This window comes from Diorhabda carinulata, chromosome 2 (genome assembly GCF_026250575.1).
Source record: "Diorhabda carinulata isolate Delta chromosome 2, icDioCari1.1, whole genome shotgun sequence".
NCBI lineage: Eukaryota > Metazoa > Arthropoda > Insecta > Coleoptera > Chrysomelidae > Diorhabda > Diorhabda carinulata.
The window spans coordinates 36,705,823-36,733,103 of record NC_079461.1 but is presented as its reverse complement, the minus strand read 5'-3'; the positions used below and the strand labels follow the sequence as shown (position 1 = coordinate 36,733,103).

The following is a 27,281-nucleotide window of genomic DNA, read 5'->3' as shown; positions in this document are numbered from 1 at the left end:
AATTCGCGCGGCGTATTTCACATTTTCTATAAATGGCAGAAGCTCCTTTGATGTTTCCTTTTTATTATAGCGAGCGGTTTGTTTACGTTATTTCTTTTCTATTTCTGGGAAAGTCTTATTAATTTCTTTTGTTTTATTTTTATTAGAACTTTGTAGAACTTCGTTTTTGTAGCGTGTAAATGAATTAAAAACATGAGGGACAGTGTTTACTAATTCACCCCACGAATAGCTACTGCTTAGCTACTATGGAATTTTAAAAATTCGGTGAATTCGCGCGGCGCCTTTCACGTTATTTATAAATGGCGGAAGTGCCTTTGTCTACAGTATTTCTTTCAAATAATTACTAGGAAAGTCTATTTATTTTTGTCTTTTACTACTTTTCATTTTCTAGAACTTTTTAGAATTTTATTTAGGTATATAAATGTATTGTTTAAACGCAGTTAGTAAGTTTTAAATAAATAGTCGTAGTGAAAAGAGCGAATTAGTGATAATAATTAGTTAAGTGATATTTATAAGTAAATTATCATAAGTTAAGTGTATTGTATAGTGTGTAAATAAATGAAGAATGTGAGGGACAGTTTTTATTAATTTATTAATTCACCCCACGAATAGAAAGTGTGTAAATAAATACGAAAAACATTACAATAATCATTGTACCATGTCTTTCATAATAAATTTGCTGAAACTAATAACAGCAACAAGTTCACAGATTCCAAAAATTACAATTTGAGAAAAGTCTTTTCTAGAAAAACAAAATAAAAAGTCTAATTTGTTTTCTAATCGTTTTCATTTCTAACTAGATTTATCCCAAAATGCAATTAGTTTTAAAAGACACTTTTTCAATTGTTTCATCTGTCATTTTATTTTAATATTGAGAAGTATTCTTCACTTTTTACTTTAATAATAATTTCATCTCGTCATCCGAACTTCAATCCAGACTCTGCTAGTTGATTTTCAGCAATCAAGTTCTTCTATTACCGTATACCGTCTTGCGATTAAGTGCTACTACATAAGTTTGTCCAATAGCACATAATAGAATATCCACAGTATTAATAAACGTACAACTTTTAATTTCATTCAGTCGATTCCCAGCTTGGAACCACCAATTTTTCTATAGATATAGTATAGTAGATTTTTATACTTGTATACAGGGTGCACGCTTTAAAATTTAGTCTTATGGCTATATATATATTGGACTGACTCAATCGTATTCGTTCTATTAATTCATCTGTCTTGGAAAATTTCATTTGAATAATTTAGAACACGACCACAAAAATCCTGCTCTTAACTAATGTCATTAAAAGTATTACCAACTGTATTTATTATTACAGTGTTGCCAAATATCGATAAAAGGGTATTTATTCGGTGGAATCCTTTAACAGAAAATAAAAAACATGAAATGAAAATAGATTTATTATCAGTATCAATACAGTTAATTCAAAAAATACAATATAATTTTATATTTATTCAATAATAATATTCGTACTTCCGTGAGCATTATGAATTTCTTTAGAAGTAAAATTGACGATGATTTTCTTGGATCCTGGTTTTTTAGCTACAAAACTAGCCGACGTGACGATCGTTTCTTTTGGTTTCACATCAGCATGACTCTCTTTTTTATTTATTCCTGGTCCTTCAACAGTGTAAGAACACTGAGTTAATGGAATTTCCAAAGGATTTCGGAAACTAAAAACAAAACAATCGATAAAAATAGAGATTATCGTAATTGTATATAGTGTTTTTCAATAGAGGGTCTTCAATTTGGTAACACTGCAGTTTATGTGACAGTTTGAAGTTGTTTTCATTCAGCGATTTTTCATTTCCATGAAAAGTATTAATGACAATTAAACAAAAAATGATTTTTACATGATTATATTAAGCTCTGACCTGAATTTAATATTCACTTTGTCTCCAGCATTAGCCTTAACTGGCGCAGTAATTTTTATATCGGGAAGGGTCAAATTGAAATCATCTTCTTCGCTCCAAACTTGTTTAGTTTCTTCAACATTTGCTACGGCATAAAGTTTGACAAAAAAATGATCCACCAATTTATTCAGATAATCTTTAGGAAACACCTCAAGTCTCACAGTTTCTCTTTGATGCGGTTCGAGTTTCAGAGTACCTCTGGTTTTTTTTATATCGTTCGCCGTAGTACCCATATAATAAACAGATGACGCTGTCATTACTATCTTGACGGTTCTGACGGCGTCCGATTTATTTTCAAGTCGAACTTGCATATTGAATTTATGTCCGTACGGGACGGTTTCGATATCGACTAGATCAAATTCTACGTCTTGGTTTTCATTACCGGGGATATCGTAGATGTGTTTAGCTTTAGGTACTCCACGAACGGCATTGTAAACTGCTAAACGTTCCGCTTCAGAACCTTCTTTGTTTTTGAATAGATCCGTTATGTCTGTATAGTCGTTATCTCCGTTATCGTCTATTGGACCTAACCTCTTAGTCAAAATCATTCTTCCTACACTGAAAAAGTTGAAAATTTTCACCTAATGATACATTTAAAAAAGTGAATTAACCTACTGATATTGGTTGATAGATATTCTGCTGAATCCCCAATCGGATTCATCGTTCTCTTGGAAGTGAACCACATCAGCATTTACTTCGGAAAATACGAAAGGCGTATCATACAAAAAACCAATTTCTCCTTTTTTAACAGCAACTATAGATGCTGGTCCACACCTCATGACAGTACCACTAACCTCTTGTGGAGTGGCATCGATAACTTGCCAACCCCCATAACCTGGAGGTAAATCTGGTCTCGTCATCCAAACGTCATTCCAGACGTGGAAGTTCCAACAGGAATCGTTACCGGCTCCTTCGAGACCCCCTTCAATTTTCTCTCCAAAGATATCGAAGAATCTGTAATTATGGATGAAGTATCTCCATGATTTTGTTGAAATTGAATTGAAGAAAAGTCAGTAACTCACTTATCAACCGTTAAAGTAGCATTCGTATCATGTGCCGAAACATAATTGGTAGTAGACCTACAAGGCATACCCAGAGCCCTGCAGACTGTTACAGTTGCAGCAGAATATACCCAACATTGACCGTATTTGACGGGAGTACCATTAGTCGCCAAATATTGTTCCAGAATTGCACCAGTTCCTGTCCAAGCGAATGGAGATGTTCCGTCGGAGTAATCACCGTCCCATCTTCCTTCTAATAAACCATCGTCGTCGAGTGCGTTGATCTGCAAAACATAGCTTTAAGTTTATACCATTTTTATCTAATTGCGTAAAAGATATATGGAAAATGGAGTAGATGATCTAGATGCAACTATTAAAGGAATGAGCCTAAGATATCAAATAAGAAGCAAATATATAAGAGAAGATCTGTAAATTGAAGATATAGTACGATTCACGAGATCGAGACGACTAACTTCAAAGTTACCTCTCGGTCGGTTTCCCAAGAGACGGCGTCTACCTCTCAAGAGGCTGAATAGTGAAAGAAAGAAGACTGAGTCTTGAAAAAAGAGAAAAAAGAAGATATAGTTTCAATAGAATTACTTACTATTGCTGATATGGCTCTAGCGACCATTATCGGATTTCCTCTTTGAGCTGTAGCTAAACCGGATTTTTCCAAAAGAAAAACTGCTGCCGGTAAGGAGATGTCGTCAAACTGTCCAAATATCCAATGTTTTCCTTTTGGTTTTTTGAATGTACCTGTCCAAATTTTACCAGTTTCGTTTAAGACGTACTCGTTTCTTTCTTCTTCGTTTTCCATATAGACGCCGTCTTCTTTACACCATGGATTGAAAATAATATAAACGTCATTTTCTACCTAAATTAAAAGATGCTCATCAGCTAAATTAATAGAAAAATATATTCAATATTATAAGATAATATATAAGGTGTCAATTTATAAACGTACCACGCTCATAAGTATTTTCAAGGGAAATATAACCTCAAAATCTTGAATGGAAAATCTTAGAAACACAGAAACAAGTTCTAGAGATTAAAAAATTTTTCGCTGACATTTTTTATGAGTGAAATGGATATTTTTGCTTATGATATCCAACAAAATAATTAGGTAGCATATTTGTTTTAAAATTATTATTAAACAAGTTGTAATTTACTAAAACTAGACTTTTTATAGTCCTACAGATATGGCATTGATAAGTTTGTTAATAATATTATTAATTCTCCACGTTTATTAATTTTTTAAAAACTGTATTAACACTCCAACAAGGATGGTTCCAGAAGTACCTGGCCTAACCTAAAGATGGTAGTGATTGATTGGAAAATATCATTATATTAGAAACTACACAATTTGTACAGTATATGTTCTAAGTTTGAAGACACCACGTTGTTTATTTTTTGATTGGCAGCCATTAGTATTATATAGTATTGACCTTAGCCCAACCAATATAAAAGCTGAACTAGATTCTATTATGGGTTAGATGGAATGTGGATCCATCCCTTCACACCCGAAACAAAAGAATCTAAACAAAGAACTGAAACTGGAGAACCGGCTCCAAAGAAGGCGAACACCGTTCCATCTGCAGGCAAGTTCATGGCGTCGGATAATTTTTTTAATTGATTATCTTCTGATTATTGAGTTGTTTTAGTTCTTGTTTTCAAATGAACGAGTCCCGAAAGTACGGTAACTTTTTAGTGGAAATTTATTGAAAATTATTTTCTCAAGGTTCCAGTTTCTCAATTTATTTATTTGTTTGTTTGTAGTAGAAACAGAATTTATTCAAAGAAAACAAGTTTTATCAAATCATTATGTCACATATTTGCATATTAATTCGATTATTAAAATTGAATTTGTATTTTCATTGATTATAAGAGAATAGAAAAGTTCATTTTAGACATTAAAAAAATACAACATTGAGTAAGGAATGGAATTATTATACGAGGATGGTCCCAGAAGTACGTGGACCATCCATGGTTATCTTCGTGGTATTCTCCATGCAATCACCTCTATCTGGCGACCAGGTACTTTTGGCACCATCCCCGTACATATTAGTCTAATTTTCCCAAAGTAATATTGTCTTTAAAATAAATCATCGATCAACATGTCAAGTGTATCGGGATATGATTGTTTCAGCCAAATGTCATTTTTTTCATAAATATTTGTTACTTTTAAAAGTGGAGAAATTGTTTGTTGTAACGATAACGATAAAAATATCTAAAAGTCAAATATAGGGGATATGATTGATGTAGAAGTTTTAACATTTTCTTTAGTACATAAAAAAAGTATAAAAAAGTGATTTGTGTTAATCTTGATCCATCAGACAAATGACTTATTCATCGATGTAATGATAATAAAAAAATAGTAGAAAAAGAACAAATTAAATATCTGAAATTTCAGTTTTCTTCAATTGATATAAGACAAAAAAAAGAGTTTTTTCTACTTACATTATAATCTTTCCTCATTCCTCTCTTTCCTGCTATGGTAGTTATAAGACTACAATTCCAAACACCAACTTGCACATGTGGTGGTATTCTAACATTCAAAATGACCGAATTACCATTATTTTCTTTTAATAAAACACCCCATATATGCGGGTCTTTTGGAAAATGAGTATGTTTAGGTTTAACTGGAGTTACGGATTTTGTTCCCAAAATTACAGTCGGTTTTTCCCCTAAAATTGACCAGAAAATGTATTTGGTTCATCAGCCACAACTATACCCGAGCCATTCCTCTTGATTATTATTTATTTCAGCCAAAATATTTTCAATTTCGTGAGACAGGAAAAATTTAGAGAATGTAATGTGATGTTTAAATTAAATATACAACATTAATTTTGAAAAAATAATATTAATATTCTTTATAATAAATAACGTATATCATTTGCATCATTTATATAATATATATATATTTATAATTATTTATTCGTAATTTTAAATGTGTGGAATGTATGAAACTTGCATCAATAAATAACTTCCTAGTCTTGTCAAATAAAAACGGACAAATTCAATTAATAATCACGTTCGTAGATTCAAAAAAAAAAAAGAGAAAAAATATTAATTTCCTCAATTATCTTAACAAACTTCAAGCATGTACTAATTTGGTTAAAATGTTTAAAAAATTTACCAGGATTTTCTGTCCCCTACATTTTATCACCAAGAGTAAGCAGGGAAAACAATATAAATAATTTTTTACAACCATAAATTCACCATTTTTTTGAGTAAATTTCCTTGTGGAGCGTTTTCCCTTATTCAATCTACTTATTTACAAAATCCCTTGGTATTTATTTTGTTGCTATTAAATTATAAACTCCACAAAATCACATTAACTCTAGAAGGGAAAGAGCGCGCCGAATGCGTTCGTGTATACCAGCTAAATAAAAATACAAAAATCGCGTGAAGGTGGATTTTTCAACTGATCATCAACGACTGTGAAGTATTAAAATTCTTTTCAATACCCTATTCAAACCGTTCAGTACAAAACAAAACCTTGAAACTTCTGGAAATTTCATAGAAAAAGCAATAATGGTGTCATAACGGCCATTTTTAAATTTTCGACATCATTCGCACACAACACCATCTCTCATGAAGTTTTCCCCATACATACGACTCATTTTTCGATGGATTTCTGCAGCACTATGACCTTCAGCCTGTAGAAAACGAATCACACTTGGCGGGAGCATCAATATATTGTAGCACAACGCCGACTGACGCCTGAACGTCAACAATGGCGGAGTGTGTAATACGAGAGCTTCGAAGGATGAAAAATACGATAACCAGCGATGACTTCATAAAAGTTAATCAAATAGTTCTGGACAATTTCATATATTGACTAAAGAAAGGCATTTGCGAGCTTTGTTTATTAAGTAGGTCAGAAATATTTCAGACAACTTTCGTCATATAGAGTTTTATACGGTCGGGATCGACCAACCAACCAAGGTCGCTTCGGTTGGGTGATGACCTTGAATAAATTTCGTCCAGCTACGGATGCCGGACAGTGTAGAACGCATTTAACCAAGACAGAAATATTGCATTGAATTTTCTATAAGGACATGAAAGACTTAGAAAGATGGAAGCTGCAATAGAAAGCTAACCAAAACAGTTTTTATTAAAAAAAAAACGGGATATTGAACAGATTTCAAATGCAATCCAACCATTATTGGTAATTGTTCATAAAGCGTCTTGAACTACAAGTGACATTTAATGAGATATTGAACAAACCAGATGTCTCATTTTATGTTAACGTTTTTATTATTTTCAATCACAGTATTTATGATTTTATTTAATGGAGGATATGGGGATAATGAATTTTTTATGAGGAAATATATATTTGAAAGAATGATCTATTTTATAGTTATAAATAACAGCCATCCCAAACTAATTATTCAAAGTATTACATAATAATGTAAATGTTAACCTACTTTTTCGATCGTAAAAACGAAATTGAAATATTTCACGCGAAAATTTTATTAGCACCATAAAACTAAAATTTGTCACATTTATTGAGGTTCGTGGACGTTTCTACACCATTGAAATCTATTAACTATTAATGGTTTCGATTGGGATTTTGAGTAGATATCTGCTAATAATTACAAATAACAACATTCGATGTCTCAGAAAACGTCTTACCGAATCCAAAGCTGATTCTGATAACATCTTTCTCCACGTCAAAAGTTCGATCTAGATCAATACCCAACAAAAAACTCTCTCCTCTTCTAAGGACAGGAGCTGGAGCTTCAGCTTTCACTAGTTCATATTCATCGGTGTGATGGTGCTTACTATTTTCTTGACAGAAAAAATTCACACCAGTTACCGTTATAGGTTCCATGTTTCTAAAAAATAAAATACACCTGCACTATATACAAGTTGGTCGAGAGAAATTATCTACCACGGGGTTTTTATTTCGGGAATAGTTATCAGGCAATTTCAACTACCCCATCGTATATGAATATAGAAGGTTAGGGGGGGTTATGGTGTCTTATTATAGTTTTTTTTAGTTAATCAAAAAAATGATGATAAAATAATGAAAAAAATTATGACGCCTTTCTACCTTTTCAGGTGTGAATCTTGTTGGAGTTGAGATAATTTTTCCGTTCTCATCTATCTTCTGTTTTGTTTAATTTCTAGATTTTTTCCTGTTATGTTGATTTCTCCCGTCCTCCTCTTTTTTTTATGTAAGTTCGTGCTTCATCTTCCTTATTAATCGTTATTCTTCCATTCTCATAACATGGCGAAACCTCCTCAATTTTCCCTCTTCTATTTTGTTATGATTCGGTTGTAAATTCGAATTTTCTATTTCTTATTTTGTCGTATCTTGATTTATTATCTACTAGCTTTTACCCGCGGCTTCGCGAGATTATTACAATAGAAATAAATCCATATAATTTAGAGCAAGAGCTGAACTTTCTTTTGCTTAAAAATTGCTTTAATTCATCTGCAACGCTTAACAATAAGGCTTTTAAAGGTTCACCAAGTTAATGGAAGTGAAACTTTACCATTGGAACACCACATTCCAATAGTTTCATCTTTGAAAACATCGCAATAGAGACATTTTTTATTCATTGAACCAATAACAATCCAAGAATGACTATGATATCAAATTAAAGGAACCTAGTACCATTAAATACCGTCCAATTCTCGTGGTCTGCACTTTTGCAATATAAATTCTGTTATCCTGCGATTGTTCTGGCGTTTCTATCGTTTTAATTGCTACCTGCATCGTAGCTTGTCTTTCTGAACGAACTCGTACCTGAAGAAGAGTTCTCGAAACACTTTGTGTCGCTCTGCTTGCTGTTGTCTTCTCATATCTGTGTGAACCGAAGTTTCTTCATTTCGTGCAACTTTTCCTGCACGGGATTTTTGCTTACGAGGCGTTTTTAAAGAAAAGCAGATTAAGATCTAAACAGCTGAAACTATAGTGAATTGGATTGGATACTGACGTGACCGTTGGTTGGTACAGTCCTCAGGATTGGAACTTCATTACTGGAATGGTAGACCACGTTGAATATTTTGAGATGTTTGATAAAAAATTGTTTTATATCTCGTGAAAAATAAATGTCGATAGGGAACTTTGTTTGAATTTTTAATAATTTAAAACCTACCTTGTATCCCTGCAACTTCACAAGCACCTCAAGTACAGAAACGTGAAATTTTTGACACACTGAATTGATGAAACAACTTTTATTTTCTTGAAAATAAGTCGAAGGTGATTTTTTGTTTAATTTTTACCTATTAACGAACTTTATATTCTTTTTTCAACGAGCCTCCAATCAAAATCTAATTTAATTAGGATTGAGAGGAAATACAGATGATTCGTTTCCTACAAATCTAATAACGAACTCAAATATATCAGCGATGGTGCAAAACTACAGCATCTAATACGAAGTCATAGTCATAATTAACTAGTTTCGATAGAAATATAAATATGATAATTTAATAATAATAATATATAATTGATAAAGTGGAATTTATCGGGCCGAAATTGTCGGTGATAAATTTGGAACAAAATTGTCTGCGAATATAATTTAACGATGTTGAAAATATTTGTCATGGTGAAGGCTACTTATATCTCAAAGGGGTTTTCAGCTTTCTAGGAGATGAATCGCGACTTTTAAGTCAACAAAAGACAGTTCTCATCGAGCCATGAAATCGTTTAAAAAAATGTTTCCTACCTTTACTAAAAGAAAGTTACAAAACACAAAAAAACCAAGATTTATTCACTACATGTAAAAGAATCTCGTATTCATTACTGAATCTGCGAAACTTCTATCACATAATTATATAAAAAGAGTTGAATTTCATTAATAAATAATTCATTATTGATTAAGTATCGAACAGAGGCGGATCTCAGTTTATTTAAGAGCCAGCGATTTTAATAAATTGTTAATTCTATTTAGAAACGTTTCATCCTAACCCTGTATTTAATTTAGTATTACGTTGCTAATAACATTTCGACCATCATCCTTTTTTCTAAAACGTAGTTCTAGCTCGAACTCGGTCAAATTGTTTTGAAAAATTTTTCAAATTGGGTTTCACGCCGTTATAGAATTTTTTAACACCAACACAAATCAAAAACAGACTGGAGGCTGTTTACGGCGACTTATTTAACTCACATTTTCAATTTTCGAATCGTAATTGATAGCAAATAGTTTTTTACGGACAGTTTAAATTTGTTATTGAAAATTTCTTGATACGTTTATTGTAGGATTTTCAAAAAATTTAAACAAACACTGAAAATAATCGAACTATTGATACACCCAGTACATAGAATTCGAATTCCAAGTTATTTAATAAAGGTTATCGTTATTTTGATTCAATTTAAAGTACAGTGGAGTTCTTATTGAAATATTCGATAATTGAAGATTAATTTAAGTTTATGTTTTATGATTTTCCGAAATAATTGTCGAATATTGATAATAATTTATCAAAATACGAGGTCTGGCTATTAAATAACGAGACTGGTTACAAAAAAGGGTTTTATTATAAAAATTATTCCCTTTCCTTCGCCACACACCTTTCCATACGTTTTTCCATTCATCGAAGCAGTGCTGGAAGTCTTCTTTGGTTAGGGGCCTTTAGGAGCTCTGCCGTTCTTTGTTTTACCGCTTCACTTTCAAAGCAGATTTTTTTAACACCAGCTTTCTTTATCGGCGTTTACACCCCCGGCAATCATCCGGATGCTCATTCGACCATCTGCACGCACAATTTGATTGATTTTGGTCACTGCTTCCGGAGTTGAAACAATCACGGGGCGCTGGTCAACTTTAGAACTCTCTCGGCCTTCACTAAAGCGCTTACATGACTCAAAAACACGCGAACGAGATAGAGAATTGGCCCTATAGGTCACTTGCAACAATTTGCAGCATTCTGCCGAAGTTTTTTTTTTAATTTAACCAGAAATTTGACGGAAATAGTGACGGAAACGTGTTTTGGGACGTTATTTAATAGCCAGACCTCGTATGTTTTTATAAAGGAAAAATATTACTAATTGTTATCAAAGTTTTGGTATTTGGTATTTAAAATAAGTGTAAACCTAATGTATTATGTTTATAGCTGCTACTTAAAAAATATTTTAGTTTTTTTATCGAAAACTTCAGCTAAAACATCAAATTTGACCACAATTAAACCCGACTCTGGACTGCATTTTGTAGACTATTATGTCTAAAACAACTTAACTACCTTATACAATAAGAATTTTTTTACAGAATTGCCATAAGTTACATTCCAAGAAGCATAGATACATTTTTAAGAAAAATTGCGTTAAACGTAAAACCCGTTTTGAATAATCAAATGAATAATCGTAAATCTTGTACTGACCATATTTGTTAATGGATATTACCCGCTACAAGTTGATGCAATTGTTTTTAATACTTGTAAGAACGAAAAATTTCAGTTTAATATTTATATATACATAACGTAAGATTTTTATTTACCTTATACACTATATGTAATACTACGTATGTACGTATTATATTTTTCATTTTATAATTTTTTTAATCAATCAACTTCCTACAGGAACTAATTACTTATCTGTATTGACGGTCGCTGTATAACCCAAATTTTCCGAAAACCAATCTTACAACGAATAAGCATGTGATAGCGAATTTCGACAAAGTTAATACGCGACCTAGATTGATTTTTTCATTATTAGAAAAAAATAGATGAACGAATTAGTTCGTGCTGGATACTTTTTAGAACGAACCCCGTCCTTGTACTAAACAATTTGAGGTTACGAGGCCAAATTGTTGAAAAAAGAAGTAGAATTTATTTTAAAATTCTTGACGTTACGTGATATTTTAATTGTCAATATTTTGTTCTATCGGAATAATCAATATTTAATTTTTTAATGGAAGAAACGGCATCTTGTGACAGCGAAACGGACGACGCTGTGAATAACTTGTTGAGAACAGTACGGATCAAACAGTATGAATTGAGTAAAAAAATAATAAACTTGAAGGCTAGCACAGAAACTCTAAAAGAACAACTTATCGCGGAGAAAAAGAAATGGTTGCAAGAAATACAGGAAACGCTACAACTAGAAAGAAGAATGAAAAATGAACAAATCAAATCGATGGTACATTTGGACGAGAGCGAAAAACAAAGAAAATTAGAAATATTTAAAGAATATCTGTTTTTCACAACTACGACTATGAATCTAGAGAAAGAGTTGAAGAAAAAAAATTACCAGGATTGGTTGTCGGAAATCGCCAATGAGTGTAATCACGAATTAAGCAGAGTACAAGACAGTTTGACCGTACTAAAACCTTTAAAAGATATGGCTTCAAAATGGAGTTTCGATGAAAACCAAGATCAAATTAATGAAACTCAAGAAAAAGGACAAGGAGATGCATCAACTGAGCAAGAAAATACAAATATGTCTGTAGAACCATTGTCGACTGATTAAACGTTTATTTTAATCAAAAAAAATTTGAAATCATTTTTATTTTCACTTTATTTCTAGACATAAAGCGATGAAAATTATGACAAATCGCATTTTAATATTTTTTTGATATTAACATAAATCATAGATCATATAGATATATATTTGCTATTTGCGGCTTCTAACCTAAAACGAAATTTTTATCAGTTTCCGAACATTGTCATTGAAAACTTCGAAATCAAAATACAACCTATTATTTGATTACCAGCAGCACACAATTATTCTACGCCCAATTTAAATGGCAACAAGCTATTTTTTTGTAACATAAAACCAAGAGCTACTTAATTATAGAAGTACCACGTAAGTAGTTGAAACTATACCAAACCCGTTTATATCTTAAATAAGTACATCAGTACCAGAAAATATTTTCAATAAATAACTCTAGGTAAAAGCTACCATCTTGAACCTGCCCACGACTAAATGCATGTCTGCTTGATTCGGCTTAAATCTTTTTAGCTTAATTTTCCCAAGGTTGAAAATTAAAACTTTCGTATCCAAATTGACGGTTGGCGTTTTCTAATTCTAATTTCATTACGGTATGTCAAAAAGGTTGTTTTTCATTTTCGATGTTAACTGAATCAAGATAAAACATATTGTTGTTCGTAATCTTATTCAAAATGGCGGAAATGTTTGAGTAATTCCATAGAAACAGCACATCAATAGGTAGACATGACAGACAATAAAATTTCCTTTTTAGATGACGCCATCTGTTCGTTCTGTATCCATTTACATAATACCGAAAGTTGCGTTTTGAGTGTTGTTCCATGTAGTGAAAGTGACAGTTCCGTATTGCAAAACACTTTCGGGACGCTCTGGAGTAGACAACTTCAATGTTGACAGTTGACAGTTTCACTTGGATGATTTTACATAACTTTCTGCCACCACAAATACAAACTTTCAGTCTTTGACATACAAATAACTATTTCTACCTACAGTCTCGCTCCTGATGCCAAATCTAGTACTAGCTAGAACTTTTGTATAACTAATTTATTATTATTCGCACATCTACTGTTGTATAGATATATATAATTACAACCCTCTTATTAATAATTTTCAATACTTTTCATAGTGCTGGTAACTGTCTCGCTACCTAAAATTACGCAACAACAATTCGAATGGTGGTGGTAAGGCCCACGGCGACGAAGGTATCTCAAAATTATGAACCAGTGATTTTTTCACGTTTGCCAAAATCGTAATCTATTTTTTAATTTGTTTGTATTATTAGAGTCAGTTTCCTAGCAACGACTTACCCATCGATGTCAACATTTCATATTGTTATGACATTGATACGAACGGCAACAAACAATGGTTGTTTTAGAAGTTTTTACAAAAAGCATTAAAATAAAATACAAAAGCACCTTGGTTTCAAAAGCCACTTTCGTCGCATTAATAATTTGGTCGTTGAGGATAATTTTACCATTTTTGATCGCATACAAAACCGGGGGTAAGTGCTCTACTACTGATTATATTCATAACCTACATATATGTAATACTCCTATATGTACACTTTATCTATACTGCGCATACTCGAGAATACCCAAAACCGAGCTGGAACCCCTGAGCATATCATGAAGTCCCAGGCCTTACAAATATCGAAACATTTTTTCGAATGTAGATTTAGCCTATATATTGCTTGTAACGACACCTACAGTGATACAGGAAGGTCATTATCAATTTTAAAAAGAATAAAAATCGAGAAATAAATGTTGTAAATCAAAATTTTATATAGTTTATGAAATATGATTTTTTCTACGCCCATGTCTGTAAACGTCAAAAATCGCACTGTCAACATTTCTTGTAAATGACATTTGACAATAACATGCACGTAATGAGATCTCATAACATAATGCGTTTTGAGAATAAAACTTAAACTTATTGGTTTAATTAAATTACACTTTATTTACGTAAGACTTTATTTTGTATATTTACACAAATTTAGTAAATTACAAAACATAAAAACTTTTAGCATTAGCGAGATATATTTAGGATTGAAAGAGTGATGCCCCTGAATGTAGGCAGCACATTATGCAATTTTCTACGTAGCATGTTTTTTATTTAATAGAAAAAAATAAATGGGCGTAGAAAAAGTCTTGGCGTTGGCAATCGAAATATTTTCAGGTCTTTGGTTAAAAAGTGATAAACACTTCGAACAACCGGAAATTAACATACTGGGGGATTATATTTTAATCGGCGAGGCGTATAACGCCGAAAAACCTATTATTTGCAGCACGTATGGATTTTATAAAAAATATTTGATAGATTTAGATCGTTGTTCATCTATTAAGGTAATAAATTAAGGTATTATAATCCTCATTGATGTAATATAACTTTAAATATTTTAGTTAAGGGAAATTGATAGAAATTTTGATAAAAAACCAGACGAATTAGAATTGGAGATAAATGTAATCGTTGATATGTACAAATTGAGTTCCATCCATATCGTACTTCCGATAAAATATGAACTAAATGTAAATATTGAAACATTTTTATTAATTATTTTGATATAGCTTGTTAATACGTAAGCCTCTCATCAACTTTTTGTGTCAACTCTTCATTCATAACACTAAGTCATCTAGATCATCATTCATGAGATCATACCATCACTATAAACTTCAAAAAGTTCTCGGTGAATTTCAGCAAGTCGACTTCATATTGTTTATAAACCCAATAGACTACAGGACCGGCCTTGCTAGGCCAGGCCACAGATCAATTTCCAAATAAAGTTTAAACTGCGTTAATGATCGTATATATGTTTAGTGATTTGTGATTTTCCAAAAAAAATACCTTCTGGTACAAAACATGTTGACTTATACAGTAGTAAGCACTTTTTAAATAACACAAACTTTATTTGGGAAGTAAACTATAACAATATGACAGTCGTGACGTCATGCTCCGGTTGTCAAACACCAAACAGTGACAAGAGACGTAGAGGCGTAGTAATGAGAAAGTAAAGCGTAGCCGACATTGAACTGACGTCGACATCACATGACAGGATGACGTATACAATGCACAATGGTATCTTTAAAATGACCCTCGTAATATAAATAAACTGAAAGGTTTCTGTTTGATCTGATCTCGATTCCGATTTTATTGATAAAGTATTCCAATTTCAGATGTTATGTCCTTTGAAAATGCAGTCCTTGATTTATTTTCAATATTATTTCCAACAAGAGAAAGTGACCGAATTAAAAATTTTTGCAAATTTAAAGCTATTTCAAAATAGTGTTTTTATGTGTACAAAACAGTTTGCTGAATATTACGATAGACCTATTATAGAAGACCAATATGAAAGCAAACATTTTTTGATAGAAAATATAGTAGAAAGATATAATGACAGGAACGGTAAGAATTTTTTATTTTTGGGCATTAAGAACGAAATATGATTATTCGCATAAAAACATAACATTTTGTATTTCTTGTTTTTCAGTATCAACGCATTTGACAAATATCTATACTTTTATCAAAAAAGAGAATTTGCAAACTTTCAAATTAAAACTAAATGTAAAATATCCTGAAGACAGTATCTATTACCGCCCGGGTTTCTGGCAAGTTTTGAAAATAGCGTGGGTTCAATATATTGCCATTTATCTAGTGATTGCTTGGTTATTTCAAAGATTCAATCTGTATATTTTCCGTCATAGGTTAGTTTGGTATTATGAAGAAAATCCTTTGAAAATAAAAACAATCTGAACAGGTTTTATCATTTCTTTATCTATTTGTTATGAACGATAATATCCTGTACAATTTATTATTGTATTGTGGATTGTTTGGAGAGTCATTTTGGATTTAGATTCACTCTACACCTATTCGGATGAATAGCCATTTGCCTCGAGTGTTTTATACTATTTCCTCTGTTTCGGCTTGTATTCACATTATTTATTTATAGAAAAATTGTTAACGATATACATTAGGGAAATTACACCGTAACGTAGGTGGTCAGTTGGTTGCAATGATTCATGTTTGACAGTTGACTTTTGAAATATTATTCGAATTTAAAAATTTGTTTACGTTATTAATGATTACATTTATTTTGTCTAAAAATTCATTATGAATTATTGTAAATAATATCTTATAACCTCACACAACCCTCTCACATGATTGAATAATGCATCGTCCAGTCAGCTGTCAAAATAAAACTGTTATTTAATAAACAAAATGTGCCTGCTGGTAAATCCACCACTGCCCAATATATAATTTATTGGTTAAGGAATTATTGTGAAATTTTCTGCTGTAATTGTATTTTGCGGGAAAAAGTTCATTGGTGAGAAAATTTAATATAAAAAAGTATTTCAAGGTAATAGTTTTTAGTTTACCTTCAGTCTCTGAAGACGATAACTTGGTTGTCGAAACGCGCGTCAAACAGTGTTTTCATGAGTGTTGGTGTAGTGTAAACAGTGTGTTTAGTTTGATTAAGGACAAAATGCGTATTCCTCTCTGATTTTTATTGGTTAGGGAATAAATGTGAGATTTTTTCCAAAGGGAATACGGTGGAATAATTCGGTACATTTAGGTTGGTTAAGTTATTAAGTTTTCTTTGAGATAATTTGGTTATAGAAACGCACATAACACTGTGTAAATGTGAGTGTTGGTGTCCTGGTGATATTGTAAACAGTGTGTTTAGTGGTTTCAAAAATTCCAATTTAACACCTTTATTTCTATTTAAATCTGTTAGATTGTGTAATAAAACACAAGTTTTTTTTCCAAATTTCATTTAATAAAAAAAATACCAATATTAATATAGAAGATTATATTGCAGTCACTCCAGTTTTAACAATAAACTCATTACAAATTCAACAAAACAAATTAAAATGAGACTTTTTGAAATTAATAAGTAATTTCTTCAAACGAAGTTACAGTTTCCGTAGGACTTGAATTGTGTCTATTGTCTTCTAAAACAATTACATTTTTAAGCATGTCATCGACTTGCAAATACATATATCTGTATTCATAATCACCGGCATCATTCTGAAAATGAATTCTTCAATTAGTAGTGTATAAAAATTTGATTCTTCTTGATTTTAAGTCTCTTCTGTTAAAAAATTAGTTTTTTCTAATAATTTTTTAAAGATAGATAAAAATTTTGACGTTTTGACTACTTTCAGTCTTTATCAGAATATTTTGGCTTTAGTTATTCAATTTCTATAAGGATTGAGTGGGGTCCTTATTGAAAAGTGTTTAAATTATGATTTTTTATTCTTTTTTGTATGCACTTGCTTTAGAAGAACTATGAACAAAAAATATTTTACCTCGACCATATCCAAATTAACTGTCCCTGAGTGAAACGAGCCTTTTAAATGAAATTTCATCCTTAAATGTGGTCTACCATCTTTTCCTGTATAAATAACATGGGAAACGTGCTGTCTCCTACCCCTTCTGGTTTGTTCTCCATAAGCAGTAATTGGTTTACCTAACTTATCTTCTACTCTAGTATCAGCTAAACACTTTTTAACAGCTTTTGAATAAATATTATTCGGACTTTTGCTAAAATAGAAATGTACATTTCAACAAATCTAATTTTTATATCAAAATTTCCTCATAAAGCGAATACCTTGAAAACAATTCATTGAATACTGCATAAAATAAACTTCCTGTTACTACTAATCCAAAAGCAATAACTCCTAAATAAGATACAGTCTTCGTAGTTTCTTTCACTTTTTCTCCTAAGGGTTTTACATTTGTATCTAGTTCTGCCTTTGAAGATGATGTAGTAAGACTACCTCCTTTTTCTTGAGTTGATTGACATCTTACTGATACCATTCGATAGATTATAGGGCGTTGTAATTTTAAAGCTGCTCTGTAGTTTCTTCCTAAAATTGTTTGTACTAATTTGATCGGCAACATTATTTTTTAATAAAATAAATATTGGAACATTTGAATATTCAATATTGATGAGACTTTTATTGTCCTTGTGATCGAGAAACTATACAGAACATCATACTAAAATTAAAATATAAATTTCGATATTGAAAATTATATCCGGAATTTTGACACTTTCTAACCTTAAATGTCCCTACTACATCTTCTTTTTTTATTAATATTGCCGTTTGAACTACAGATTAATAAAATTGACAAAATTAAATTGATTTGAAGTACGCACCAAGTGTGTTTAATGATTTATACATCACTATTTAGTAAATTTGACTCCAATATTTATAATAGAAATTGTTTTCTGTAGATTCACTTCAATGACATTAACCATAGATCATTAATATAGCAATAGTATATACTTGCTCTATTATGTACACGGAGAGTACTATGCTAAACAAAGGTTATGCCACACGCATGACTTTTATGCATCTAATCAAAATTCGGTTCTTTTTATCCTGGCATTTGACATTTTGTGCATTGTAGCAATCTGTCAGCCACCTGCTAAGTGACATAAATAGTGACTAGACAATGTTAAATTTATTCCCTGTTTAAAGAATTGAATCAAAAATGGATTGGGTAATATCAGACGAATTATCTTTAACTGTAGGAACAGTTGTTGGCTGGGTAAGTGCAGGAGCTATGATTATAGGTGGTGTCATCCCTTACATACCCCAATACAGACAGATACGAAAAACAAAAGATGCAGAGGGATTCTCTTTGTTAGTGTGTCTCGCACTTCTAATAGCTAATACGTTAAGAATAATGTTCTGGTAAGTGTTTTTCTATATTATATTCTCGCGGGTTCATTTAATTGTATGAATTTTAAGGTTTGGAAGGCATTTTGAATATCCTCTTTTGATTCAGAGCGTAATAATGAATTTCACTATGTTTCTCATGATTCATTTGTGCGTTAGGGTAAGAAATAGAAATCAGTTACTTCAGGCTAGGCAAAGGATTTTCACAGGTAAGTTTCAAGTATTTATAGAATCTAATCAATAATCAATAAAAATGCCTGTACTGAATATTATTAGAAATCTAATTATTACTATTAATACATTTTTTTTAATTGTGTAACTACTTTATTTCCATTTAAACAGTTTCTCATTCTTTATTAGACTTTTTGTAGTAATGTTTTAATATTTTTATATGTGTGATTATTTACATAATAAATATGAGTTGTAGTTGTAAAAACTAGTTTATAACTAAATTTTGTGTGTTATAATTGTCTTAATAGTCATCATTTTGTGAAATAAGCTATAAAATTTTTCTTTTCCATATAAATTAACAATAATAACTACATTTTATTAGAAAATTTGAGTAAAAATACAGTTTTTTATGCTTTTTAAGTTTTATGATTTTGCTTTATCCTTTATCCATAACAGTGCTTTTTATTATTTTGTACATAGTTACTGAATTTCCTTAATTATTTTTGACAGCAAAACCTCAGGAAGTACAGAGATTGCTTAATTCAAAACCTCGTAGTTCCTCGTGCAGTATAAGTGGTAATTTAGGCTTGCACCCTTTAGCTTGTTATTATTTAATACTAACACTTAATGTAATGCATAGTATCACTATTAATCACATAGTTCAAATATTGTCATGTCTGCTTATTTGCTTTCTAAAAATTTTCTGGGGAATTATGTTTCCTATCATTATAGGCTAAATTTTGTTTTTCTTAGGATAACTTTCCATTTAATTCTAGTCTGGGTTTCTTTGAGCCTCCATCGCATGAAAATTTCATAAAATTTGTACTTGTACTTCTACGAGGGTAGTATGAAAAGTTTTTGACCTAAAAAAAGTAAACAAGGCGCCGGGCACTTTTTTTCCAAAGATCTAGATAACGGATTTTTTTTTGGAATATATTCAGTGTTGTCCCTTGAATTTAAATCCAAGTGGGTGTCATAGGGGAGCGCCTGCGTCAGGCGCCATCTTGAAAAATAAGTTTTATCGAATATCTCGTGAAACGCGCATTGTATGACAAAAATAGTGCAAATCATTTTTATACATAAAAATTTTTGCCATCTTTTTTATCTGAAACTTTTTTTTGTAAATCTCATAGTTTTTTAATTATAGCGCTTCAAACTTTTTACAATATGGATTTTGCTAAATATGTAGTTAATGGTTTATGATAAATTAAAAATTACAAAAAGAGTTCTCTTATGATCAATGGCATAGTTTATCTTCAGTCTCTGAAGACGATAACTTCCGATTACCGCTTGAAAAATTATACCATCTTATCGAGGTCGGAATTTTTTAAAACGATCCTCGTATGCTTCTACCCAAAAACTGTAACTCACAAAATTTTCTCGAGTGATTATCAAACAACAATATCCGTACAAAATGAATGAAATTATCCAAATTTAGTTGAAAAGTTGTATCATTTTTAGGTTCAGGTGGAAAACTTTTCAACTAATCCTCGTATGTTTGTGTCTAAAAGTTGTATCATTTTTATTACTACGTTAGTGACGACCCTGCACATATTTAGCTTCAAATTTTATAAACGCTGTTGTTATACTACGTCAAATCTGCCTTTGATATTAGCCGGTATACATACGAGGTGCCATCAAAAAATATGATGACCTAATTTTTTGAATCCATTTCAACTGATACGTCTCATACTTTCGTGTGTCAGTTTGCTATTATAGTTCCTTTAGTATCTTGCTACAAATATTTGGATTAAAAATTTCCAAATTATTATTTCGTAACTTTGCCTAATTTACAATAGATTAAAAGTTATTTATTTATGCTGTGTAACAATTTGATCATAATATTTGAAGTTATCTTCGACTTTTACTATTTTTTTCATAGATAAATATGGAATTTATGTTTTTAATAACCGTACAATTCGATTTTATTTTTAACAAAATAACAAATATCGTAGTTATCAATAATAATAATTACTCATAGCTTTTATCTGCGATATATTTAATACAAAGGTCAGAGATCTTAAAATAGAATCAGAATCAAAGTCGAGCCCTAATTCTATTAGGTCATATTCATTTATAGGACTCAAAGGTCTATAAAAGGGTGGAAACAAATATACTTTTCCATTTCCTCTAGTATACTTTATCATAGCAAGAAATTTATTATGTTTTAATTGATTTTGTCAATTTTTCTGTACATATTTCTAATTTGTATTTATAAAATTAACTTGGGGGGTCAAAGTATAGTAAGTGATAATTACCAAATTCAAATAAACGATTGTGGTAATTGAGGTTCAATTGTACTACTAGAAATGTTTTTAAACAAATATATCTGACGAAATTTTCTCGATAAATATTTTGTAATAATAATTTTTATAATTATAAATTATACTAATTAACGTATAAATATTAATAATACACAAAAAAGAACACTATTATTTCATTATTGATAATTTTGGAAGTAATGATAATTTAACTATACAGAGTGTCTCGAATAAGAATCAACACAGAGCAGAGGCGTATAGGGCGTTGCAAAATATGAGGGTAAATTTTATCTATACCAAGTTACACCCCTAAGAAGTTGTAGGGAGTCTAAGTAGAGTCTAAAATTTCAGAAAAATTTATTTCTTTGTAACACTTTAACTTGAAAATATCAATTATGAGACGGTTAAGGGGATTGAGTAATAAGTAGAAGACAATTGAACCATTCTTGGGGGTTAATAAGAAGTGATCATATTTTGCGTTCCCTATACGACTCTTGCTCTGTATCTCTCTTTATATGACACACTGTGTATATATTCAACTGGGATACAGTCTCTATTATAAAATTTAAATAATCATTGATTATTAGAAAAGTTAATTATTCTTTCTAACTTTTTATTATAAAAATTCAATGATTGGTGCGATTTTTTGTATCTACGAGGTGTGGCTATTGAATAACGAGACTGGTGATATAAAATTTTTATTTTGATATTATATGTATATTCATTTATTATCACCTTCAATGTATACCCTTCCTCTACCCCTACATCGCTCCATGCGAATTTTCCATTGCTTCATACAGTGCAGGAAGTCTTTTTCTGTCAGTTTCTTCAGAACGCGCTCTGCTTTTTCTTTCATCGCTTCAAGGGACTCAAAACTTGTTTGCCCGGTGCAAGATCCGGCGGATATGGTGGTCTTACAATGAGATGTTGTACAAACCTTTTGACTGACTGAAATTTTGACGTTTCGGCGTCTTCTAAACACGTGAAGGCGACAAAAATTCATGCCGTACAATGGTTTCAATAAATTATTAGTTTTTCCAAGTTTCAGAACAATCCGTTGATTACGACAAAACGAAAAACATCCCCTATTACAAAAGAAGGAAACGGCTATACTGGTTTGTCTACAGAAATAGTACTCGAAAGAAGCTAAACAAGTGACAGTCGCTTACTTTTGGCGCATGCGTACTTGGTTTCAATAAATTATTAGTTTTTCCAAGTTTCAGAACAATCCGTTGATTACGACAAAACGAAAAACATCCCCTATTACAAAAGAAGGAAACGGCTATACTGGTTTGTCTACAGAAATAGTACTCGAAAGAAGCTAAACAAGTGACAGTCGCTTACTTTTGGCGCATGCGTACTTTGTTTGTAGCAGTGCTAGTTTCGTTACCAAATAGCCACACTTCGTAAACCCAAAAAATGGTTTGGCCAACGTTTCAAAGATCTTGCTGAACGTTTGGTTTCGAACCATAGAATACGATGGGATATATTTCAAATATCAAGGCTTTTTTTTGTCACACTATTTATGAGAGTCGAATATTCGAGAGTAAAATAAGAAAATGTACGTTTCAATTTTGTTTCTAGATTTTGATGCCAAGTACTTTTGGAATTGGTCAGATTTTCAATCGTATCTGGATTGTATGTTGATTTTCACGATTGCTACGTCATTATTGATGTACATATTCATAGATTATTTAATATTTGTCGAAACCGTTGGATTTTTGGCGTTGTTCACCGAGGCTATGTTAGGAATGCCTCAATTAATTAAAAATTATAGAAATAAATCGACGGAAGGGATGAGGTATGTAATAAAGAGGTCGGTAAAAGTCAGGCAACGCTCATAAGACTGGCAACGCTGTCGAATCTTTTCGTGTTTCAGACAGTTGTGCTTTTGTTTCAACAACAATTTCCGAACTACCGCTATCAAGTCGTTCAACAATGCGGAATACGTACTTAAAAACGGGTTCTGTTGCCGACGCACCGCGATCTGGACGACCTGTACCTAAAGTAACTTACGAAAATATGGAAACAGTGGCGCTGGTGTTAGTTGATCAGTCGAACCAATGCATTATCGAATTTTGCGAGTGGTACCTCGGATGCAGTCAGGTTGATTCGCGGTACCAACAATCCATTTTGTGGTCGGATGTAGCTGAATAAATGCGTGTACTGGAACGACCAGAATCCACATGTCTTTATTGAAGAAGAATTAAACCTGTGTGGTGTATGTGTGAGTTAGCAGGTATCCGTATTTTTGGAGGAATAAAGTTTTCTGGGAATGCCCGAAGAAGATTTACGTGGGCAGATGTACAGCGATTCAACACTCGCGAACATCCGTCGTACTACGCGTTATGTGTATAGGAATAACCTTAGTGTTCATTTTGAATACTAGATAGGCAAACGAGGATTCGTTGAGTGGCCCGCGCTGTCATGTGACCTGTCACCTTGTGATTTTTCCCTGCGGGGCTTTCTGAAGGACCGCGTTTTTGTAAAAGAATCACGATATTCGTAAATGCCATTAAGGAAGAATTTGAAGGTCAGTTTCGCCGTCTTTCCGACGAGAAACGTTGCCGTAAATTCATTGTTCAAAATGGGCATCGATTTGAACACTCACAGTTCCCTTTTGTAATTTCTTTTGACGACGCTGCATTTTTGTAAATTTGTTGCTTGACTTATGCCGACTTCTGTACGAAATCCATCGGATAAAAATCCTCGATTGATTATGATTTATTTCTAGCATCAGTATGGTGGTGATGTGGACTTGCGGAGACATATTTAAAACTTCGTATTTTTTATTGCGCGACGCTCCGTTGCAATTTTGGATATGCGGTTCGGTGCAAGTAACGGTAGACTTACTGATATTACTTCAAGTTTTCATTTACCGCGGTAATATCGATCCACCGCGACCGACGCCGCATCGGATCGATTGAGTAGTTATCATATGGACGCAGGGCGAGAAAATCAACAAAGAAATCAACAATCCCGCAGTAGCGGGCATCATTAACGATAATAAAATCGATAAAAAAGTTAACGGCGACACCGAACTAAGTGAATCGGTAAATAACAGCGACTCTAGTGCCGATACGGGTATCAATACCGCCGAGGAAAAATTTAATTGTACCGCTAACGTCGAGGTGCATAAAGAACATTTTTATTCTAATTCTAGTAAGGCTGTTAGTAGAGATAGTATTGTAGATATTGTTAATAACGTAGAGAGATTGGGGGTGAACGGTGTTATGAAACGCGTCTCTTATAAAGAACGCGCTAAAAATAAAGTCAACAAACTTATCCACAGGCATACGTTATGACGTTTACCTATTTCCGGAACAAAAATTTCGTTTTATTATTCTGGCTTCCTTTCGCTAATTGCGTTCTTCCTAATATAAAAAAGCGATAATTTGAGTTTGTGCTTTTATCTTGGATTGGAAAATTAAATGTAAAAAGGGGGAAACACACGTAACGGCACCGCAAGTCGTCTAAACTATGTCGAACATTTGATATAAATCTTTTTAATGACATCGATAGCGTTGAAATTGTTGTTTCCTAAAGCGACAATTTGATTTTGGGGTGGCATCTGGTAAGGAAATTTGACGTGTAAAGGCGGAAACACACGTAACCGGAACGTAAATTGACGCCACAACAAGAAAATTTGAAATCAGTCTCAAAATTGTTTTCAAAATCGACAATTGAAATTTTTTGGTCGAATCTTTAATGGAAATTTTATATTTAAAGGCGGAATCACACATAACCGGACCGTAAATTGACGACACAACAAGAAAATTTGAAATAAGTCTCAAAATTGGATCAAAAAGTCTTAACATTTTGTTTGGTGTTATCGATTCGATCAAAATTATTCCCCAAATCGATTTTTTTGAGATGGTGCTTCAATCTTAGATAAAAATTTAATCTATAAAGGGGGCTTCACACGTGACGGCACGCGAAATTTGAAATAAGTAGTTAAATTGTTCCCAAAATCGACAATTGGAATTTTTTTGGGAGAATCTGGGATGAAAATTGAAGGTTTAAAGGGGAAAAACACGTAATTTGAGTTGTTCGTTGACTCTGGATGGAAATTAAATGTATAGAAGTGGAAACACGTGAGTGGATTGCAAATCGACGGTACTACATGAAAATTTAAAATTAATCTCAAAATTTTCATTTCAATCACAGATGTCGTCAAAATTTTTGTTTTCTAAAGCAAAAATTTGAATTTGTCGTTGACTATGGGATAAAAATTAAACATATAAAGGTGGAAACACACGTAACCGAACAGTAAATCGACGGTACTACGGAGAAATTCGCATGAATATCAAAATTTTCTTTGAAATCATCAATTGGATCAAAAGCAACCATTGAAGTTTGTGATTTATTTTGGGATCGAAATTGATCGTGTAAAGGTTGAAACACACGTAACAGTACCAAAAATTCGAAATAAATCTCAAAATTTTCCTTGATATCTTCGATAGGAAAATTATTGATAATGTTCGTTTAGGTAGTACGTTATAATCATAAAAATTAACCGTCCGGTTTGCAATTTACTAGCCGCGCGGTACCGTGACGTGTGACTGTGTCTTAATTCCTTCAACGATATTAAATCATTACCGAGAAGTTGTCTGCATTATATTTCATCGTAACTATGAAGTTTTCCTAATTTTTGATGCTACTCAAATTGTGCCATAACTAAAACTGTTTTTCCATGGCATTCCGATTTACTAACGTTTATATTAACGGTCTCCAATTCACTAACCGCGCGGTGTCGTTACGTGTATAAGGGTCCTAAGTCACAAAAGTAATTGTCGATACAGTCGTATCTTTTCTTCAGGAATATTAAATTCATATTCTACTGAACAAAAAAAATAATTAACAATGTATTTTTCTTCAATTAATAATAGTTTTAAAATGCCTGCACATGCACGTCATCGTCACTGTTTGGTTTGAAATTTACTCGCCGCGCGGTGCCGTGACGTGTGACTGGGTCTTAACTCCTTCAACTTCGAACTTCTGATCGCTTTAAAAATTCTTGAGTATTGTTAGCTGAATAGATTTAAGGCAATAAGGTTCTTCAGCCTCTTATTAAGCAATATAATCAACTATTTGTTTGTTTTTTCTTTTCAATTTAAGATAAACCAACCCTAAGTCGTGTGTATATAAATATGAAAACAGGTTGTATCTACAGGGTATTCTTTATAAGTTCCAAAGTTGGCGATTATGTTTTTTTTTTAATGTAGTTGTTATTTTTGTTTTAAAAAATAAAATATTGAATATGCTAAACTTAATATCTTTAAAAAAAATTTATATTTCATCTGTTTGAAAATAATACTTTCAATATTTAAAAATAAATATTTTTTTTGATCATTTCATTGTTTAAATAGTACGCATATTTTCCCACAATTTTCTTTTTCTAACAGAACTATAATGGAAAAAATTATCGAAAAAAAAACATTTAATATAAGAGGTTTGACCATAAAATAAGGTTCACAACGAATTTCCACAAAGGAAAACATTGTCCTTTAATGATACATATTTGGAAAACGAGACCTTGGTGTTGAACAGCTGGTAAATATTTGGGAACGAAGGATCCTACAAACACCGAGCTCTACCGGCTCTTTGAAGACCCCAGCCTGGTGACAAAAGTCAAGGGGGCTAGACTCAGATGGCTAGACCACTTTGAGCTTATGTCTGAGATACGGGTGGTGCGCAAAGCGTATCTGCAGAAGCCAGAGGGTCGGTGAACGCCTGGGTGACCGCGCAAACGATGACTGGATGATGTCGAAGAGGATCTTTGGGAGCTAGGTGTGAGTGGGTGGAGACGTCGAGCGTTAGACCGTGATCACTGGAAGAATATGACAGACAA

At 32.1% G+C, this 27,281-nt stretch overlaps 5 protein-coding genes across 9 annotated transcripts; 3 read left to right on the top strand and 2 right to left on the bottom strand.

Annotated features, from left to right (window-relative positions):
* Window positions 1-1,395: 1,395 nt before the first annotated feature.
* LOC130904031 (hemocyte protein-glutamine gamma-glutamyltransferase-like) lies at window positions 1,396-9,728 on the bottom strand. 2 transcript variants are annotated; one of them, XM_057816532.1, is made up of 8 exons: window positions 9,608-9,728; window positions 7,566-7,768; window positions 5,385-5,611; window positions 3,532-3,801; window positions 2,949-3,211; window positions 2,542-2,880; window positions 1,888-2,484; window positions 1,396-1,686 (listed from the first exon to the last, which is right to left on the bottom strand). In XM_057816532.1, the coding sequence occupies exons 2-8, from the start codon at window positions 7,762-7,764 to the stop codon at window positions 1,464-1,466; spliced, it is 2,118 nt and encodes a 705-aa protein (XP_057672515.1). In that variant the 5' UTR covers window positions 7,765-7,768; window positions 9,608-9,728; the 3' UTR covers window positions 1,396-1,463. The 2 variants fall into 2 exon arrangements, with proteins under 2 accessions (XP_057672515.1, XP_057672514.1); XM_057816531.1 differs by lacking the exon at window positions 9,608-9,728 and adding an exon at window positions 9,038-9,392.
* Window positions 9,729-11,712: 1,984 nt separating this feature from the next.
* On the top strand, window positions 11,713-12,369 carry LOC130903809 (uncharacterized). Its single transcript, XM_057816146.1, has one exon. The coding sequence runs from the start codon at window positions 11,782-11,784 to the stop codon at window positions 12,337-12,339; it is 558 nt and encodes a 185-aa protein (XP_057672129.1). The 5' UTR covers window positions 11,713-11,781; the 3' UTR covers window positions 12,340-12,369.
* Window positions 12,370-13,613: 1,244 nt separating this feature from the next.
* On the top strand, window positions 13,614-16,066 carry LOC130903401 (transmembrane protein 231-like). The gene is made up of 5 exons (XM_057815471.1): window positions 13,614-13,819; window positions 14,494-14,660; window positions 14,718-14,843; window positions 15,489-15,717; window positions 15,803-16,066. The coding sequence occupies exons 1-5, from the start codon at window positions 13,681-13,683 to the stop codon at window positions 16,063-16,065; spliced, it is 924 nt and encodes a 307-aa protein (XP_057671454.1). The 5' UTR covers window positions 13,614-13,680; the 3' UTR covers window position 16,066.
* Window positions 16,067-17,107: 1,041 nt separating this feature from the next.
* On the bottom strand, window positions 17,108-18,678 carry LOC130903400 (mitochondrial import inner membrane translocase subunit Tim21). Of its 2 annotated transcripts, XM_057815470.1 has the most exons (4): window positions 18,473-18,678; window positions 17,924-18,182; window positions 17,622-17,856; window positions 17,108-17,340 (listed from the first exon to the last, which is right to left on the bottom strand). In XM_057815470.1, exons 1-4 carry the CDS (start codon window positions 18,495-18,497, stop codon window positions 17,200-17,202), a joined length of 660 nt encoding a protein of 219 aa, XP_057671453.1. In that variant the 5' UTR covers window positions 18,498-18,678; the 3' UTR covers window positions 17,108-17,199. The 2 variants fall into 2 exon arrangements, with proteins under 2 accessions (XP_057671453.1, XP_057671452.1); XM_057815469.1 differs by lacking the exon at window positions 18,473-18,678 and having other exon boundaries at window positions 17,924-18,382.
* LOC130903399 (solute carrier family 66 member 2) lies at window positions 18,624-26,782 on the top strand. 3 transcript variants are annotated; one of them, XM_057815465.1, is made up of 5 exons: window positions 18,624-19,013; window positions 19,071-19,207; window positions 19,680-19,745; window positions 23,015-23,231; window positions 24,165-26,782. In XM_057815465.1, exons 1-5 carry the CDS (start codon window positions 18,811-18,813, stop codon window positions 24,355-24,357), a joined length of 816 nt encoding a protein of 271 aa, XP_057671448.1. In that variant the 5' UTR covers window positions 18,624-18,810; the 3' UTR covers window positions 24,358-26,782. The 3 variants fall into 3 exon arrangements, with proteins under 3 accessions (XP_057671448.1, XP_057671450.1, XP_057671451.1); XM_057815467.1 differs by lacking the exon at window positions 19,680-19,745 and having other exon boundaries at window positions 18,628-19,013; XM_057815468.1 differs by lacking the exons at window positions 19,680-19,745; window positions 23,015-23,231; window positions 24,165-26,782 and adding an exon at window positions 22,473-22,594 and having other exon boundaries at window positions 18,701-19,013.
* The last annotated feature ends 499 nt before the right edge of the window (window positions 26,783-27,281 follow it).